Raw genomic sequence first — 19,110 nt, 5'->3', positions numbered from 1 at the left:
GAAGGTGGAGCTTAGCCCCAAGACCAGCATTTGGTGCCTGACCAGTTGACAACTTCAACAGGCTGCAGGATTTCCATACAGCTGGAGGCCAAGTACTGTGAGGGGCTTTGGAGGATTTTGGCATCTTCTATCAGGTTGTCTTCCTGGTTTGGAAATGTGTATGTCGGGAGCAGGGAAGAGGATGGGGTGTGGGAGAGAGTGGCAGACTGGTAGGCCGCCCTTCAGATCACTTGGGGCTGAACTCCTTTTTCTTTTCTTTCTTTCTTTTTTTTTTGAGACAGAGTTTCGCTCTGTTGCCTAGGCTAGAGTGCCGTGGCGTCAGCCTAGCTCACAGCAACCTCAAACTCCTGGGCTCAAGCGATCCTTCTGCCTCAGCCTCCTGAGTAGCTGGGACTACAGGCATGTGCCACCATGCTCAGCTAATTTTTTTCTATATATTTTTAGCTGTCCAGATCATTTCTTTCTATTTTTAGTAGAGATGGGGTCTCGCTCTTACTCAGGCTGTTCTCAAACACCTGACCTGGAGCAATCCTCCTGCCTTGGCCTCCCAGAGTGCTAGGATTACAAGCGTGGGCCACCACGCCCAGCTATCTTTTCTTTTTTTAAAAAAATTATCTTTGACATCTTTTTATTTTATTTTAAATTGACAAATTATATTGCCTGTATTTATCATGTACAACATGACGTTTTGAAGTATATGTTCATCTTAATTATCTTATACATTGAATTATCCTATAGAAGAAAGGAATGTTAATATGTACAAATGACCTGATTTTAGTTTCAACGAGAAAAATGAGTCAAAGAATGGACTGTGCTTATTTTATCTACTGAAAATAAAAGGATGCATGTAGATTACAGATGAGATAATAGTCTTAAATGACAAAACAATCTAGGGGTGGTTGAATGGCCTACTAATAAAAACCAATTTCTGGGTTATAAGCTATTACTAGTTTATTGAACTCCTTTTTATGACCTCTTCTTACCTCCTGTAGGTAAGGCTGGACTAAAGGACCCTGTCCCAGGTCCCTCAAATAAACAGGAAGAACATTAGGGCCATTAGAAGTTGTGGCTTTTTATTTCCAAGTTTCTGGAGTTGTGGGATTTGTGTTGGGTTGGTTTGGGAGAGGGGAGACGGAAAGACTGGGTTGTATTTTCAATCACTTATCTACACTGGCGTTTCCAGGCTGCTGGGGCCTCCCAGGAAGAAAAGGGCCTCTCTTGAGCCAGTTCACTCAGCTCAGGCCTCAGTTACCAGTTCACCTCGGGTATCAACTGTCACTTAAACCCTTGTACCAGAATGCATACCTCTTGCCCTTGCAGAAGCTGGGTCCTCATGACTGCTCTAATTGTTTCTTTTTGTCTATCTTTGAATCTTTATTCCAGATATCCAGTTGTCCCCAGGATCCAGGAAGCCTTACTCTTCCTCCTCCTTCTCCTGCCGCCTCTCTACCATCACAGTTGCTGGTTGTTGCTAAGGTTGCTGCCATGGTAACGTGCACATCCTGTTTACACCTCCATCTGGGCAAGTTGGTCTAAGCTAGGAACCTATCTACCCTGGACAACCACTTGTATCACCACCTGAGGACACCAATCATCGTAACACAAAGTCCATCATCCACTCCGTTCCCCCATCCTCTTCCCTTCTCACTGCCAGGCTTCATACAGAAGAAAGGACCTGGGCGTGGAATTGCTACTCTGAAGCTTATTGCACAAGATATATTCGATCTATTTCCTAACTGGGCCCCCAGAGACACAAGAAGTAGGAAGAAGTTGGGACAGAAGCGCAGGAGACGCTGATCAGTTGAAGGGGAACTCCACATCTTCTCCGGTTGAGGGGCTTGGTAACAGCAGGCAAAATGACGAACCCATCAGAACATGGCTTGCGGGCCAACTCGACCCACGAAGGGGACTTTGGCTGCACAGTGATGGAGCTGAGGAGGCTCATGGAGCTGCGTTCGAACGATGCACTGCGCGAGATTACTGTCCACTATGGAGGCGTAGAGAGTCTTTGCAGGAGGCTGAAAACCTCCCCTGTGGAAGGTAAAGACCGATTCAGGGGTGGGGAACTGGAGGAAGGTGACTAGTTTCAAAATGTGGTTTTCCCAGCTTCCAGAGAAGGCACATTTCGGGAGACCCAGCTGGTATACTTTTGTCTGGTGGGAAAAGTGTAGCGTCTGAAGCTCTGAAAGGAGATGAGGCCATGAAGAGCCGTTTCTTTCCCAGAGATGATGTTTAGGAACTGCGGTATTCTCTGACGACTTTCTTTCCTCCTCTTTCTGTATCAGTGTACAGAAAGGAGGATAGTTGTCTTACAAGTGTTTACGACATTAATGTTTTTATCAGTAAATAATCTTCAAGTCCTTGTTCCGTATCAGTCTTTTTTTTTTGAGACAGAGTCCCACTCTGTTGCCCGGGCCAGAGTGCCGTGGCATCAGCCTAGCTCACAGCAACCTCAGACTCCTGGGCTCAAGCGATCCTCCTGTCTCAGCCCCCCAAGTAGCTGGGACTACAGGCATGCGCCACCATGCCTGGCTAATTTTTTCTATATATTTTTAGTTGCCCAGATAATTTCTTTCTATTTTTTTGGTAGAGACGGGGTCTCGCTCTTGTTCAGGTTGGTCTCGAACTCCTGAGCTCAAACGATCCACCCGCCTCGGCCTTTCAGAGTGCTAGGATCGTATCAGTCTTTGATTACAAAAGACTTTAAGATACAATTTTCCTCACCCAGATGAGTACTTTTCTATTGTATACAGTTAGAAATGGGATCATAAGCTGTATAGTTGTACCCACCGTATCTTTGGATCGCTTACCTTTTTCTGTCAGGGCATTATAGATGATTTTTTCAACCTGCCTGAGGAACTTTTAATATAGTTCTTCTTAATCTATTCTTAAAAGAGAATGAAAAATCCAGCTTCATGCTTGCCTGGCTCAGCCCAGTTGCCTGGTGCACCATGATATTATGAACTGTTGCCTCATCAAAATGTAGAGAGAACCAAAGGAAACATGCTTTCTCACTTTTGCCTGGTGTTAGCATCTTTGTAGCAGCTTCTTTCTTGACGCGATACATCAGGCAGTCTGTGGTTGAGTAGTATGAGATGTTGCAAAGATGCCATCTACTAGAGGCCTTCAGCCGCGTGTGCTTTCCTATTTCTGAACCTTCCTCGGAGGCCATTTCATATTCCTCACCAATTCCAAGAAGTTTTCACACTAACCAATGCCATAATATAAGTTAATGACTTGGAGTCTAGACTCTTTAGGATGAAAAAAGAGAGATTTTTTTTTACATAGATATCTGTACATTGCCCATGTCTTGTTTTCTCTGCAACCCAAGCGAGTCTCCCTACGTGTTCTCTTTACTTCTAGAATTCAGTTTCCTACCTCGCAGGCTTTGAGTTCAAATCCTAGCTCTACCATTTACTAGCTAAATAGCACTGAACGGTTTACTCAGCCTTCCTGAGTCTGTTTCTTCTTTGAAAATCATGTTGATAATACCTAGCCCATAGTTATGGGAATTAAGTAACATAGGCACAGTGCCCAAACTTATCATAAAGGTTTAATAAATTAGTTGTCTCAGATTAAAACAGAGCCCATATATCTGAAGATACTTGCCAGAATATGAGCCCATGGAGTGCACTGTATTGTCATATCTGGAGAGGTTACTGCATGCGTAACTGCAACCATTGTCCATTTCCCCCTTTCACTTCTTGATTGCAAAAAGAGACCTGGTTAAGATGGCAATGCTTAGTTGCTTTCATGTGGTTTGCTCTCTGCCTTTTAGCTAGTATCTAATGGCTGCCTACTTTTGGACACTTCCTACTTCCTGCCTGCAAGATTTCTTTATTCGGTCACTTTTACAACAGGATTGACCTTAAAGAGCGTCTGTTCCTAATTATGTTTCCACTGAGACTCTACAGTACTCCTGTAAAGTACTTTTTATAAAATACACCCATCAGAATCTAAGCAAGGTCTTTCTTTTTCCCTTCATATGCTGTTCTTGCTCCCTTTGGAAAATTGTTTCTCTCACAGAGTAGAACTCAGGAGTCCAAATAAGCTGGAGCCTGGGGGACTCCTAAGGGAAGGATCCAGACTTCCCTCACATTTTCCAAATCCTTTCCTGTAGCTGTTACTGTTTACTTTCTGATTTCCAGAGAGCTTTCATTCCCAAAGGCCAACATATATTCTACTCTCTCAGCATTAGATATCAAACGTTATAGAGACAGCTAATGCTCTTGGATTCTTTCCCAGTCCTGGTTTTAGACCTATAGTTGAAAGCCACCCCTTTCAATGGCAGATGCGTCTCTTGCTACACACTCTGGTCACGCCTGTATCCCAGGACTCCTACCACTGGCACAGTTGTCTACTACCATCTCCTTCCTTAGATTGCAACTATGTATTCTGATCTGTTTTGTTGTTTTGTTTTGGTTTGATTTGGGTTTTTTTGTTTGTTTGGTTTTTTTTTTTTTTTTACTTTTTTGAGAGAGGGTCTCATTCTGTTGCCTGGGCTATAATGCAGTGACATCATCATAGCTCACTGCGACCTCCAACTCCTGTGTTCAAGCAATCCTCCTGCCTCAGCCTCCTGATTAGCTGGGACTATAGGCACATGCCACTATGCCCAGCTAATTTTTTTTTTTTAATTTTTTGTAGAGACAGGGTCTCTTGCTATGTTGCTCAGGCTGGTCTTGAACTCCTGGCCTCAAGCCATCCTCCTGCTTCAGCCTCCCAAAGTGCTAGGATTACAGGCATGAGCCATCACGCCCGGCCCTGATTTATTTTAATGTAAGACTTATCATGGGGCTTGTTCTGGAGTTGGGGAGGCAGGGTGTTGGAAAATAACCTTTCCATTAGTAATATTTAGCTCCCATTGCCAACAATGACCTCCTAATGTGTGAAAGGAATGAGGTGATAAGAAAAAGAGACACACAATAGCTAAGACACAGGAGTATCAACTCAGATGAGGGAAATACTGAACTGTAGTTGGGCAGGCAGAGAAAAGAGCATTAATATACAGGTGCGCGATGAGCTGATGCTATATAAAGCCAGCCTGTTCACAGAAGGCCACACTGAGGTGCCTGACAGCCTAGCATAATTTTGTCACCTGTGGGAGGCCCCTGCAGACTAGTAATAAGAATAAAGAAATTTACCTTGGATTCTGCTAGTCGAAAACTAAGGTGAAGTAAGATTACAGAGATTGGTTCCTAGAGTATGACCCTTTTCCTTTATTTTCTATGACCTTACAGCATCTATAGTGTAGATTGACAGAATTATTATTATTTTTTTTTTTTGACCATAGCTACTAAAGGGACTTTGGAACTCGGGCTTTATAACATTTCTGACACTAACATGGTTTTACTATCCTGGATTTACACAACTCGAAAGGCAAGTGGGACTTCATTTTAATGTGCTCCCGCGCGCGCGCTCTCTCTCTCTCTCTTTCTCTCTGTCTCTCTCAGCAGGCTAAAGGGTTTAAGTGACTTATCTGAGGTCTTACTACCAGGTGAATGAGACGGAATTCTTCATTTTTTCTGACTTACATTTCATTAATGCTCTGCTGCCTCCCACGCTAGAGCAGCAACACAGAGACTCTCCGAAGGAGCGCAGTTAAAGTTTGTTTTGCGTTTCAATACCTGAGAAAATGTCTTAATTGTGACCGATGTGTTAATACGGGCCTGCGTTCCTGGAGTGTGCACTGGCTGGTTGGAGTAAGAGGAACTGCCCCGTTGGCCAAGAGTTGGGTAGACTCGAGAAGACTTGGAGGTGCTCAGCCGCCTCAGCACCCAGCAGCAACCAGAAACAAGGCTGAGAGTGTGAGCAAAAAAGGGAAGGAAATTTAAGGAAACAGGAAGGGGTGGGGAGGTATGAAAGAGGATACCTGCTTAAATCAAAGTGACAGAAGATTTCAGTTTTTAGGGCTGTGGATAAACACAAGCAAAGACACAGGAGTGAGGCGCTGGCTCCTGAGCAAGTTGTGTGGCCTTGGGTTTAACAGCAGGGAAAATCTGAGTGTTTGGCTCCAGTGGAATTCTTTTAGTTTGCTTGCCTCTTTCCCCATTCCAGTTTCTTCCTTCCTCTCCTTTTATTGTCTCCTCTTCTTTCCCCACCCCATTCCCATCCCAAGCAATCTTTCCAATCCCCAAAGAGCAGAGCACTTTGGCTGGTTCAGGCCAGAGGATGGACTTTTCCCTTCTGAGTGGTGTCTTGTGGTATCTAATGGCCTCGTGAGCAGGAGAAACCTTTGGTGAACCTGAAGTGAGCATTACCTGTGGCTTAAGGGGAAGAAGAAAGAGATATTTTCCTTAGCCTCAGTATCTTTGTGTTTGTAGGGAAAAGGGGGTGATCCTAGGTGAGAGGTCTTTGCCCTAGATAGAAGGATAGCAGGTCATCGATATTCTTTCTTCCCCATAGAACTTTTCCATGTTGGTCCTCAGCTATGCTACCCTTTTTAGGAGTAAGAATGATGTTTTCCGGGGAGGAGGTTAGGCCAGCACTTGAGAGGAAGGTCTGGACCCAGACCAGAAAGGGCAGAGAAGGGGAGCCTTGAATAAATAGTAAATTACTGACTGTGGGCTTCTTTCAAAGGCTAACGACTATTTCTGTTTAATTTGGATCTGGAGGAATTTTGGTGGAACTTTCTATTCCATGTTCCCTTTGTACCCTTGTACTTCTTTCTCCTCTGCAACAGTGAGACACTAAGGGCCTCCGATCTCTCTTGAACAACATTCCACAGATGTTTCACGCCTGCCAGGTGCCAGCAAGACAATGGTGGACTTGACAGGCACAGCGCCTCCTTCCGTAGAGTGTACGGGCTAAAAGAGGATGCATATAAATGAAGGCAATTTCAAAAATATCCCCATAGTGCTATGATGGGGAAGAACAGGGTGCTGCGGGAGCACACGTGTGGGGACCTAAGTGGACGGGATGGCAGGAGAGGGGAAGGGGACTTAGAAGGTAGAGAGAGCCCTGTATCACTAGGGATTACCTGGGAGGCTCTAGCGTGGCCGTGCTCCGTGGTACTTGCTGCTACTTACCGAATGCTTTTGGCATAAAATGCAGGCATCTTTGCCTTCTGTAATTACTGAGTAGTTACTGGGTTTACGGAGCTGAGACTCTTTGCAAGTAGATGGCAGCAGGGAAAAGAATGTGTTTTAAGACAGTCAGCCCAAATTATGATTTTGGTTCATTAGCTTGAGGATTTAGATTAACCTCTCCTGTCAGCTTCAGATCTCTAGGGTCTAACTATGTCCTGTCACCATGGCTTTTGAGGGCAGTGGCAGGTTTTACCAAGAATTGTCCATTTTGCCACAGCTGGAACATACTGGGATTGGACTCTTCCTCAGTGTGGAAGATTGAAATTTCTTATAGCATGTCAGTCTGGAAAAAATTGAGTCCATATCCTAAATGAATGCTCACCTACAGCACTACTGTATTACTACTAGTACTTCTAACACTAATATCATTTACGTAATAAGATAGGCGAGCATAGAAGTGGATGAGGTAAAACGAAAAGTTGTAATATTTTCCCCACATGACAACAGAGGACCACATGGCCCCCACTGAGAGACCACTGCTCTAGAGAGTGTTGGGGGGATGTGGAGGACTAAGCAAGAGAATAGATGGAACAAATGTGAGAGGAAGATGGGCAAATGGCTGCTTTGAGATTTTCTTCCCTATTTTTGGAGTTTATAGTGTGTTCTGGAATGTCAGTGTTTAGGAGCTCATCATTTGAAGTTAGAAGTGCAGCCTCTCTCTAGCCTGTTTCGTCATGCCCTCTGCCCCATAGCCAGCACCTTGAACTCTCGCCCCGACTCTGCTAAGGATGCCAAATAAATGATCCTAATAACAACTGATCTGGGCGCTGGTGCAGAGATTGGCATTCTGTGGTCTGCTCTGCTTATCACACTTTGGGCAGATGCGTTGGCACCAGTTCAAGACGCGAGAGCTACTCAAGCCAAAAGAATATCTCGGAGGGAGGGGAAGGAGTAGAGGTGGACAGCTCATCTCAAACAGCTAGAAAGGGGGTACACTGTGATGGGCGTAGTTGAGGCAAGGACAGTAGCTTCATTTAAAAAAAAAATAGTACTTGGTAGAGGGGTGAGAAAGGCTTTCGTAAAACTTGGGAGAAGCAGCATCAATAGCCAAATGGTAGATGATTGCCCTCCCTCTGTCCTGTCCCCGACCCCACTCCCACCACCGCCACCATGGGGAGCTCCACGTTGCATCCTGGGAGTTCCCAGCTGGTTTGAGTTTCATGCCCAGGGCTCATGAAGGCCGTGGGCCTTCTCTTCCCAGCCCAACTCAGGCTTTGTGAATTCTATTCTACCCAGCTCCTCCATGCCCAGAGCTGGGCTTTTAGATTACCTGGCATAATGCCGCCAGGCAGAGGGCAGAGAAATCTTAATGAGGAGAGTGTGGCCAAGTCTTCCTGAACCTAGGGGCCCTTCTTGCTTTCTCCCCTTTTACGGGGCCTGGAACCCTTTGTGCTGCATTCCTTTGGCAGCTCAGCAGCAACTCTTGCAAATTTGGGGGGAGTTGGTTTGGTTTTTAACCTTCTGGTTCTTGCCTTGCATGGACCCATCCGCTAGGGGTGGGAAGAAAGATGGCATTCCCTCCTGGCTGACGCAGATGTTGCGTCTACCCTTGAAAGTGGGGTTTTCACTCTTTTTATTTAGCTGCAAGGTGTGAGCACTGGGAATGTGACATGCAGGATGGGAGAAGGTGGCAGCGCAGAGGGCTGAGGAGGATACTCTGGGGCGTCTTCTCCTGGGCTAGACTTGCAGTCTTCAGTGCAGAAAGGAGCATTGTTCTGTAAGTCCATTATCCCCTTGCCGTGACCTTGAGTAGATCGCTTTTTCTCTGGGGGCTGAAAGTCTAGCAGCCAGAGAACACATCTCCGAGCCAAGGGGGTGTTAAGCTGCAGATGCTGAAATAGGGAACTTGCTTTCCACCCCTTGGAAGAGTAGCATTTGGTTATCAGTGGGAGCTGGCTGGATCGCTCAGGCCCTATACTGATTTTCAGCTACTCCTCCCGCTTAGTCCCCTTATCCAGGGTTTTAAAGGTAAGACTGGAAAGACATTCTGATACCTGTCCATCTCAGGTACCAAGAGGACCACCTTCACATCAACCCAGAGAAACTTCTCCCTTGTGCTCTCTGTGTGGGAGAAAATCCTGCTGCCTCCTTTGGCAAAGTGTCAGAACTCAGACAACTGGGAAGTCCCTCCTGATGTCTGACCGAGCCACAACCTTCCCGGGGCTGAGCCAGTTCTGATAAGGGGTGCCCCTGCCAGCGGTCCTCGCCAGGTCGCCGAGGGCTGGGCTGCACTTCCCCTCCTGGGCGCGGGGTCCTGCACAGGCTCACAGCAGACACACATGTTCCACCGCTGTGGGCTGCGGACTCCGTCTTCCGCCCAGCCTGGGCAGGGGCCCTGTGGCTCCCCAGCGTGGGGTGGGGGCGAGGGCGTCACAGCCTAACCTTCTCTCCGCCTCTCCAGCTCCTGGGTCCAGTCTGGCTCTCAGGGCCAGAATACTCCCAGTTTGGGTGGGGCTTTCTCATGTTCTCGAGGACAAAATTTCCTCTCATTTTCCCGATGAATTTCTAGGGGAAACCCTTTTCCTGTGTTTCCAGAATTCTCTCCCTGCCAAGTCTTCCTTCCCTTCTCCGGGGGGCTGCGTGAGTGTGTGAGAAGCCACTGCGGAGATCAGGGCCTTTTAAAACCCTTTCCGGGGCTGGACCAGTATTTGTGTGCAACTGCATCTGCTGAGAGGAGGGTCTGAAAGCCTCTCCGGCAGAAAGAGTTGGAATTAAAGCCCAAAATTGGGGATTGGCCGAGCTCCCGGTCCCACATGGCTTTCCCGCCTAGCCACATGTCAGAGAGGATTCCCAAGGCCACTACAGCTCACAGCCCCAACCTGCCCCGCCCAGGCATGGCGTGCTGGGAGCTGGGGCAGCAACTCGACTTCTTAAGGTAGCTATTGTCCCAGCTCGGGGTGACTTAAGGTGGAGCAGACAGATGAGTAGGAAATGGCAAACAGGAAGCAAGTGAGTGACTTTAACAGCATCTAGGCAAGAGCAAAGCCTGACCTTTTATGTTTTCCATAATGTATCTTGCTTCATTTGCTTGGGTCCGAAAAAGGCCATAAGGAACCTTTTATTGAATACAAAATTCATAGATTGGACTCAGATGAACCTAATGGTGATGTCATCATCCCTGAGGACAAGAAAAGGACAGGACTAATTCATCCCAGTTGCAGACGGTGGGAACAGTGCTGGCTTCAGGGTACAGAGGAAAGCAGCGCATGGCCCACCCCGTGGTGGATGAAGTAGGGTGGCCAACTTCGTTTCAGTGCCCGCCCGTTTGCCTGGGACTTAGGGGGAGTCCCAGGAGGCAGGAACTTCAGTGCTGAAGCCTGCCAAGTCCCAGGCAAACTGAGACCAGCTGGTCGCACTAGAATGAAGCCTCAGCGGAGTGCAGCTGCCTCGACGCCCAGCCCCCTCTGTGTGTAGGTTGGCATCCAGCTGTCTCCTGCAGAGAGTGTATATATAGACTCTGATCTTACCAGCTCAAGCAGCCGTACCCTCTCCAGGCCTTACTTTGCTTATATGTAAAATGGGGTTAACAGGACCACCACAGAGGGTTCTCTGAGGTTTGAATTTGAAGGCATGAGTGTGCCCGGGGGAAGCGTCTGGCACGTAAGAAGCGCTTAAGTGCTGGCAGTCGTATTTACCACTGGTCCATTCAGCTCACTCAGCTAATCTGCATGTGTGCAATGTACCGGCTGCAGGCTGAGGAGCACAGCCTCCCTGCCCCCGTGAAGGGGGACAGACAAACAGTGCATGAAGACCTCTGTGCTAAGGTGGGAAGAGCTGTCGAGGGAAATGACCGGGGAGGATGAGGGGCGTTGAGAGCCAGGGCAAGGTTGGTGGTCGGGGTCGCCCTCACGGCACAGGAGACGTTTGTACTTTAAAGACCGGAGGGAGTGAGCCCTGCCCAGCAAGGAGGAATCTGGGCAGAGGGAACAGCTGGTGCAGAGGCCCTGAAGTAGGAACGTGCCTGGTGCATGCAGAGAAGAGCAGGGGGGCTAGCTGGGCGGGATCGCGAGGAACCAGGGGAAAGCAGCCGGAGGTAAGGGCCGGGAGTCTGGGGGGCTCACGAGGGCCTTAGAGGCCATCGTAGGTCTTTGGAGCCCAGTTTTACTCCAAGTAAGAGCCAGAGGGTTTTGAGCAGATGAGTGACACAGGCTGCCTCAGGTCTTTAAAAAAGCTCATTCTGGCTCCTGTGCTGTGAGCAGAACTGAGAGCAGGAGCGTGGCAGCAAGGAGACGGTTGGGAGACGATTGCAAGAATGCAGATGGGAGTGGGCGTGGCTTAGACCAGGGTGACAGCGTGGAAAAGTGGAAGTGTTTGGACTTTGGATATATCTTGAAGGCAGAGCTGATAGGATTTGACCATATGGATATAGGGGAGGGAGGGGTGAGAGTCAGGGATGACTACTAGGTATTAATACACGAGCAGAGAGGGACAGGCAGCCCTGCCCCTTAGACGGGGTGCTCAGATAGACTCTTTTGGGGTGGGGGGCTCCATCGGACTATCGAGATGCCCCTTGTGATGATCGTTAGTATCTGATGCCCTGGTTTGCCCTCATAACCATCTATTAAACCTTGTTAAGTAGGGAAGAGCACCTCCTCGCTTCACATTGTGAATCTTGCTTCTTTGAGAAACATCCCAGGTGGATTAACAAATTACCAGAACTCCTGTTTCCCTGAAGCAGACCTGGCCCTTCAGCACAGCAGTTTCGAGTTGGCACAGCCTTGCCATCTCCAGGCCCTGGGGAGGAAGAACCAGCCAGGCCCTGCCCCTGGCAACTCTGCCTCTGCCTGCCCAGGGGTAAAGATGCCCAGCCCAGAACACGCCTTTCCCAGGCCCTTGCTTCCCTTTCCTGCTGGGAACGCGACTTCTCGGGGCGGTGGAGGCAAGGAGCCTCTGGGAAGCAGGCCAGTCGGCTTCCAGTGCTTTGGGCGAACCTCGCTCCCTGCGGAGCTCAGCTGTGCCACTCAGCTGGAGGCCAGGGTGATGGCCATGGGAGGCAGGAGACCCTGGGTGGGAACCTCAGCCACCACTTCCCTGACAGCTCCCTGTGTCTGTCTCCTAAGCACTAGCCCTCAAATGCCTGCCTGTGTAGGTGTGGCTGCCCCTCGTCCCCTGCCCCCTGCCCTCCTGCCTGGCAGGCTCCCGCAGCCACTCCCAGAGCCTGAGTGTCTGGGCACCGCCTGATGGTTTTGTTTTTAGGGTGGAGAAATGGAGACCATCTCGGACCCTGCAAAAAACACTCCTTTGGGTACCTATATTCCCATTTTCAAAATCTTTTTCTGTCCACACATCTTCTGTAGGTCTAACCCGAATCTCTCCTCTTGCCGTTTAAGGTAACACTCTCAGGCTCCATCCAGTGCAGATGGAGAGTGGATGTTGCCTCCCACCACATCCACGCTCCCTCCCCACCGTGGACCAGCCCTGGTGTTGACTAACGCTTCACCAGCTCCTTCTGTCCTTGCCGCTTCCCTTGCTTGCTCTGGGAAGCTCAGTCGTGTAGCCCCTTCTTCTCTTTCTGACCTTCCTCAGCTGTTGACCTTTTTTCAAGACAAAGGTCGCCCCACTCTGCCTGCGGGGAACCCATCAAACAGGCAGCCAACAGCTTCCGGTGCCAAAACCAGGACTGATTTGCTCCAGTGTGTGAGCAACTTGGCAGAAGCCACTGGCCGTGATGCCACAGTAGGATGCCCTCTTCCCTCAAGCGGTGACCCCCCGGGGTCCAGCAGGAGGGCCTGAGTGTGAGGAAGGCGCTGAGAATAATCCTGCCTGTCTCTCCTCCCTCTGGGAACATGCCTAGAATGCGTATGGGGTGTGTGTGTGGAGTTGTGTGGTATGTGTGTGTGTAGTATGTGTGTGGTGTCTGTGTAGCGTGTGTGGGGTCTACGTGTGTGTGTGGTATGTGGTGTGTGTGTGCTATATGTGTGTGGTGTGTGCGTGATGTGTCGTGCGTGTGTGGTACGTTTGCGTGGGGTGTGTATGTACATGGCGTGCGCACACAGGTATTCAAGCATACGTGTGTGGAGGTGGGGACGATGCCCGTAATCAAGGACTGTGTCGTGTCTGAACCCTTTATGGCCTCACCTTTCTCGTTCTGTTTATTGAACCTGAATGGTAGTACTTCTCTTAGTACCTACTTAGTACCTACAAGTACTTAGTACTTGGTAGAATAGTAGTACCTCTTGATGGTGTGTGTTTGTGCCGTGTGTGTGTGTGTGTGTGTGTGTGTGACAGAAAAGGAGGAGCATGTGTGCTTACAGGGGATGCCCAAAACTGATAGTCTCAAAGCCTCTGCTCTGATGAGCTCCTAGAGCTCCTGGAACTTGGAATCAAGACACATGGGTGGGCTCTCCTGGTGGGCTCTGCCTCCATTTTACATGACCTTGAGCCAGTAGTTAGTCCTTTTCTGGCCTTAATGGCTAAGCCAATGGATGGAAGCTCACTCTGTATTTATTTATTTATTTATTTAGAGACAGGGTCTCACTCTGTTGCCCGGGCTACAGTGCAGTGGCGTCATCATAGCTCACTGCAACCTCAAACTCCTGGGTTCAAGCAATCCTCCTGCCTCAGCCTCCCAAAATGCTAGGATTACAGGCACAAGCCACCACCCGGCCTCTCACTCTATATTTAAATCATTACCAGCATTTACATGTGAGAGAAAAGTTCTGTGTGAATTCCAAGAGACATTTTAATGTTTATGTTCTTAGAGCTGGAGCCTAGCACATACTCAGTGAGGAGTAGATGACATTTTACATCTGGGTTAGCTTATCCTCGTTATGAAGAGAAGTGAGCGGTCCCCGTGACCAACTAGTCCCACTTCGCTCATCTTCAGACTGAAAGTTCCACACCCCCTGAGTCCCGGGCAAACCGAGACGGTTGGCCACCCTCACTGGCTCTCAGACTTGGGCACATGAGGAAGCAAGAGGTCTTTTTTAAAAATAGGGCTTTTAACTGCCTCCTTTTATCATTTCTCGTTTTTCCCTCATTCATTGCCCACCCCTATCTCCTTTTCAGGTCTGTCTGGGCACCCTGCAGATCTGGAGAGACGCAGGCAGGCGTTTGGACATAACGTGATACCCCCCAAAAAGCCCAAGACCTTCTTAGAATTAGTGTGGGAAGCCCTGCAAGATGTCACACTCATCATCCTGGAGATCGCAGCCATCATCTCCCTGGTCCTGTCCTTCTATCGCCCCGCTGGTGAAGAAAGTGAAGGTAAAGTGTCCAAACAAACCAGCATGACTCTGATCTAGGTTCTTTCCGTCACCACCAAAAAGCACTCAGTACTGGGGGTTGGCAGATTATAGCTTAAAACCTTGCCCCCATTATCTGGAGCGGGCTCTCCACAGGAAACCTGCTGGTAGCTGGTAAGCTATTCTTCCAACCCATCCTTATTCCAGAGGATTTTTTTCCCCTTCTCTCATCAAATCCTATTCAGAGTGTCATGGATGCTCTCCCCTTACCCAAGCAACAAAGCCCTGCATCTCAAAGTGCCCCTGCCAACCGTCTGGCCTTATGGGAAATAGCAGTGGGAGCCTGACCATGTCGGGAATCACGAGCGAGAGTTTACATGTGACTTGCCTACAGTTTGCATTGACATATTTTGTTCTCTCTAGTCTTTTGCTTCTTTTGGATTAACGTAAATAGTTATACTGGTGATGAGACAACACTCAATCCTGCTATCCTCTGATATGCTTTCCTACTCGGGAATTTTGTTTTCTATGATTCTCTTTCCCTGACTTTCCATGTTGGAGGGGGATTGTGGAAGGACTACCCTCATTTCTGAATGGCGACAAAAGCCCCTCGGTGACTACTTCTCTCCCTTCCCTGGGATAGTGTGTGGCCAAATTGCAAGCAACTCGGAAGATGAACACGAGGCAGAAGCCGGCTGGATCGAGGGGGCAGCCATCCTGTTCTCAGTGATCATCGTGGTGTTAGTGACTGCCTTTAACGACTGGAGCAAAGAGAAGCAATTCCGGGGGCTGCAGAGCCGCATTGAACAGGAGCAAAAATTCTCCATTATCCGAAATGGTCAGCTAATCCAGCTGCCTGTGGCTGAGATTGTGGTGGGTGATATCGCCCAAATCAAGTACGGTGAGAGCTCCACCTTTCTTGTATTTCTGCCACCACCACCAGCCCACATTTGCGGGGTAGATCCTTTGGCATGAGAGGACTGAGAATTGCTAAAAACCCAAAATGACCCCAAATTGTGTTAGCTTCTAGGTTAGTATTTAAGGAGGTTGTGGGAAGGAATTTTAGAGACAGCAGTATCTGAAACTTGCCTAAAAGATTGTCACCCTTGTACCCTGTGTGTCTTAAGGTTAAAAGTGTATAATATGCAGGCCATGGAAACAATACCCATGTCTGGATATTGATAATAATTTGAATTTGTAATACCTGGAAGGAAATCTTGTCCTGGGTGGTAGAGAGCTGAAGTTGTCTTATAAAGGCTCTCCAGATACGCCCCGGGCCATCGCTCTACTGGTAGAGCCCATGGGAGCAGCCCTGAGATGGAGTGGAAGAAGTTGGAGGTCCCCACCCTCGGCCAGGCTCTTAACCCCCTCCTTCACTGGTCCCCCTTCCTTTGTGCACTAGGTGACCTGCTGCCTGCAGATGGGATCCTGATCCAGGGCAATGACCTGAAGATTGACGAGAGCTCTCTGACAGGGGAGTCAGATCATGTCAAGAAGTCCCTGGACAAAGACATCATGTTGCTCTCAGGTACAGCCTCTGGCTAGGCTACCCAAGCTCCCATTCTACCTCCCCCCAGACAGCCAGCCCACAGGATCCAGACCTTCTCTCTCTTATGGCTCTATCCCATCTCCTTCCCTTGGGTTCAACTGGGGCAATGGAGTATTATTGGGTGGAATACAGGGATATCAGGCAACCTAAGTGAGGTTTTCTATGAAACAAGTACTGGAGGGTCCTTGGAGGGGCTCTGCTGGTTGTGGGGGGAGGGGACAGAAGGAGGGCTTACCTTAAAGCAGTTAGACTCATTTTCCTCCTTCCTACCAATTTGCTTGGTCTGTTTTAAATGGGCCAGCTCTCAACCTTTTCCTACCGTGCTAAGTATGTCATTATCCATGGAGTAGGAGATTATTTTTCCTTCTAAGTCTGTGTTTCACACCAAGTCATGGCTAGGTATTTAAAAAAAAACAAAAAACACTACTTTCTATCCTCTCCTTTCCTATATAGGAACCCATGTCATGGAAGGTTCCGGCCGAATGGTAGTGACTGCTGTGGGTGTCAACTCCCAGACTGGAATCATCTTTACTCTCTTGGGGGCCCATGAGGACCAGGAGGAAGAGAAGAAGAAGAAAGGTAAGGGGCATCCAGAATGAGATTCTCTTTCCTCTCATCCCAATGGACAAACAAGGAAGCAAGGGAGCAGATCTGGATGGAAAGCCTGGTTGGAAGAATCTGCTGGAATGAAGAAAGCAGATATCCAGATATCCATACTCCTTGCTGAGATACAGATGTAATCCCTGGCTCTCCAGGGAGCTCTGATGAAAACCAGGTCCTGGCTCTAGGCTCCTAAATCAGATTGAATTTGAGCCTCAACTTTTGTGTCTATTGGTGAGTTGTGAAGGGATGAGTTATAAAGCCTGCCCAAAATGAGCTGGCTAGGTGGTCTAGCCCAAAAGGCCCTGTGTGTGCGCCTCCTCCCCCTGCTTTCTCCCTCAAAGGTGGGAGATTAAATGAACCATCACCACTAGGGGGAAACTGGCCAGAAAAATAAAATGGATTCCTGATGAAACCATGGGCTCTCAGTGCAAGAGAGACACAGCAAGGAGAGTGGGGACAGAGAGGTAGTGTCTACCCTGAAGTTAGTCCAGTCTTTGCAATTCACTTGTTCCTGAAGGCAGGAATGACAGAAGGAGGAGGAGGAAAAGACAAACCAAATCTACACCTTTCCCTAAGCATTCCTTCTTCCCTTGGGGAGAGAAAGATTTCTACCACCTGTCTAGAGGATCATCTTGAGCTGTTTAGTGGAGGACAGTTTATGAAAAGGAAATCAGACTATTCATTTTTGCAGCTACCTGCAGATGAATAAGGAGGAAGCTCGCCTGGTGCTGCTGAAGTAACACGGAGACACCTTCAGGGCCTTTGCCCTTGGGCAGAAACAGTTCTAACCTCTCGCTTCCAAATCCCCATCCCATTTTTCCAAGCAATGTGACTCAGACCAAGAGCGCCCTCCCAGCAGCAGCCACGAGAGAAAGCAGCTCAGGGGTGAGCGCGCGCTCACCTACGTGAGTGTTTTGGTCAGTATCCCCAGGATTCATTAGAGCCTCTAGCAAGAACGAATGAAAGCAGAGATGTGAGTTTCCTTTACATTTCCCTTCCCTGCAACCCAGCCCTTTGCTGTCGCCCTTTTGGGCTCTGAGCAGGACCAACAAATTGGATATCTGATCTCTTAATAGTCACTTTGGGTTTCCACCCCACTTTTTTCTTTCTTGTTCAAACAGGTAAAAAACAAGGAGTCCCCGAAAATCGCAACAAAGGTAACCTCTCCACCCACTCATTTACCATCTCTACCTGCCCACGCTCAAACCAGACCTTTCCAGGCCATCTGCCTTCTCCCGTTTCTGCTCCATAAATCTGTTATCTGCTGCTATGGCTCAGATCCCTCATCCTGAGGAAGGTGCAGAGGTTTGCGGGGTGGTCACAAGGGCCCAATCCCAATCTAAAAATGGGATAACAGCGCCCTCTGCTGTTGGCTCATAGAACCTCACGTCAAGGTTTCTCTTGGAGGTTGTGTGGGATTGAGCTGCTCTTCCCAGGGTGCTGAACTTTGTTTCATTGCCCTCGGTTTAAACACCAACGGTCCTCAGTTTCTGGGTTGGAAGACTGCAGGGTCCTTACGGTGGAGGGAGTTGGGGTGGGCAGTCCCTGCACCCTCCTCTTGCTAGCTTCCTCATCGGTGTCCTCTTCTGGTCTGGATTCCTTCTCTGCTGGTCTTCTCAGGGGTGCTTGGAGAGAGCCCTTTGTCTGGACCTCTCTCCCCACCTCTTTCTTTGTTCTCTCCACAATGTTTTCTTCCTCCTGATCCGATGTGTGTTTCTCTTTCTGGTGGCTGTGTTTACATCCCGTCTCTGTCCTGTTTGTGAGTCCGACAGCAGAGACAGGCTCTCAGGAAGGGCATCCTAAGCAAGGGGCTGAGCTCTGCAGGGGTGCGGTTAGAGGGGTGTTGGGAACCAGCAAGAACTGCTCTCTTGGGACGGCTCCTGGAGATTTTTTTTTTTTCCCTTTGTAACTGACCCACATCATAGTAATCTTTAGAAATAAAGTCATCACAGCAGAGAACCAGGGCCAAACAGAAATAATTCTTTAACTTTAGGTCTCTTTAACTCTTCCTTTAAAAGCAAAATGGATTTTTATGTCTGTCTTTATCCCTGCTTTCTCTTATTCCGGGGGGGGGGGTCCCTCACATCAGCTTCATCCCTCTCCCCCGAAACACTCAACCCCAAGTCCCACTCTGTACCTCCCTACCTTTGTCAGGCAGGGAAGAAACGGGCTTTCCTCCCCCTGTCCTTCAACTGATAGAAGAAGCCACTGGAAAATACCCTGGGTCTGGGGGTCTGGGGGTCTGTGTTTCTTTCCTGATACTCGAGAGAGAGAGCGAGAGAGAGAGAGAGAGAGAAACCATTTAACAGGGTAAGCTTATGCTCTAGAAACATCCACCAACCTTTTCCTTCTGCCCCTTTCTGCAGTAAAGATTCACTATTTTAAGAACTGAATTCCAGGAAGGATGTGTGTTGGTAATAGCACTTAATGACATGATTAATCCCCTTGCTGGAATAACCTGGCTTGGGGCTCTGAGGTGATGCCAGGAAGCTGCCACTGCGGAGGAAATCCATACCCTAAAAGCACCCTTGTCTCAGCTTCAGTTGTTAGAATATTACTCCAAAGGCCCTAATAGAGGGGTTGAAGGCAAGTTCCACGTCTGGTAGGGGGTGGGAGTGGCAGGAACGGATGTCAGGGGCTCCCAGGTATATTCCAGTACAAAGACAGAAGGGTCCTTTTGGTTTCT

General features: G+C 48.6%; 1 protein-coding gene across 2 annotated transcripts in view; it reads left to right on the top strand.

The window, feature by feature from the left end:
* The window catches only part of ATP2B4 (ATPase plasma membrane Ca2+ transporting 4), a 91,453-nt gene that overhangs the window by 41,254 nt on the left and 31,089 nt on the right, over nucleotides 1-19,110 (top strand). For both annotated transcript variants that reach the window (XM_069459750.1, XM_069459751.1), the window contains exons 2-7: nucleotides 1,384-2,040; nucleotides 14,097-14,294; nucleotides 14,916-15,173; nucleotides 15,675-15,800; nucleotides 16,275-16,400; nucleotides 17,546-17,581. In XM_069459750.1, the coding sequence (XP_069315851.1) occupies nucleotides 1,857-2,040; nucleotides 14,097-14,294; nucleotides 14,916-15,173; nucleotides 15,675-15,800; nucleotides 16,275-16,400; nucleotides 17,546-17,581 (928 nt within the window). In that variant the 5' untranslated portion in view covers nucleotides 1,384-1,856. The remainder of the gene's footprint in view (nucleotides 1-1,383; nucleotides 2,041-14,096; nucleotides 14,295-14,915; nucleotides 15,174-15,674; nucleotides 15,801-16,274; nucleotides 16,401-17,545; nucleotides 17,582-19,110) is intronic.

This window comes from Eulemur rufifrons, chromosome 27, assembly GCF_041146395.1.
Source record: "Eulemur rufifrons isolate Redbay chromosome 27, OSU_ERuf_1, whole genome shotgun sequence".
Classification (NCBI taxonomy): Eukaryota; Metazoa; Chordata; class Mammalia; order Primates; family Lemuridae; genus Eulemur; species Eulemur rufifrons.
The sequence above is the reverse complement of the archived record's forward strand: the minus strand, read 5'-3'. Positions and strand labels throughout refer to the sequence as shown.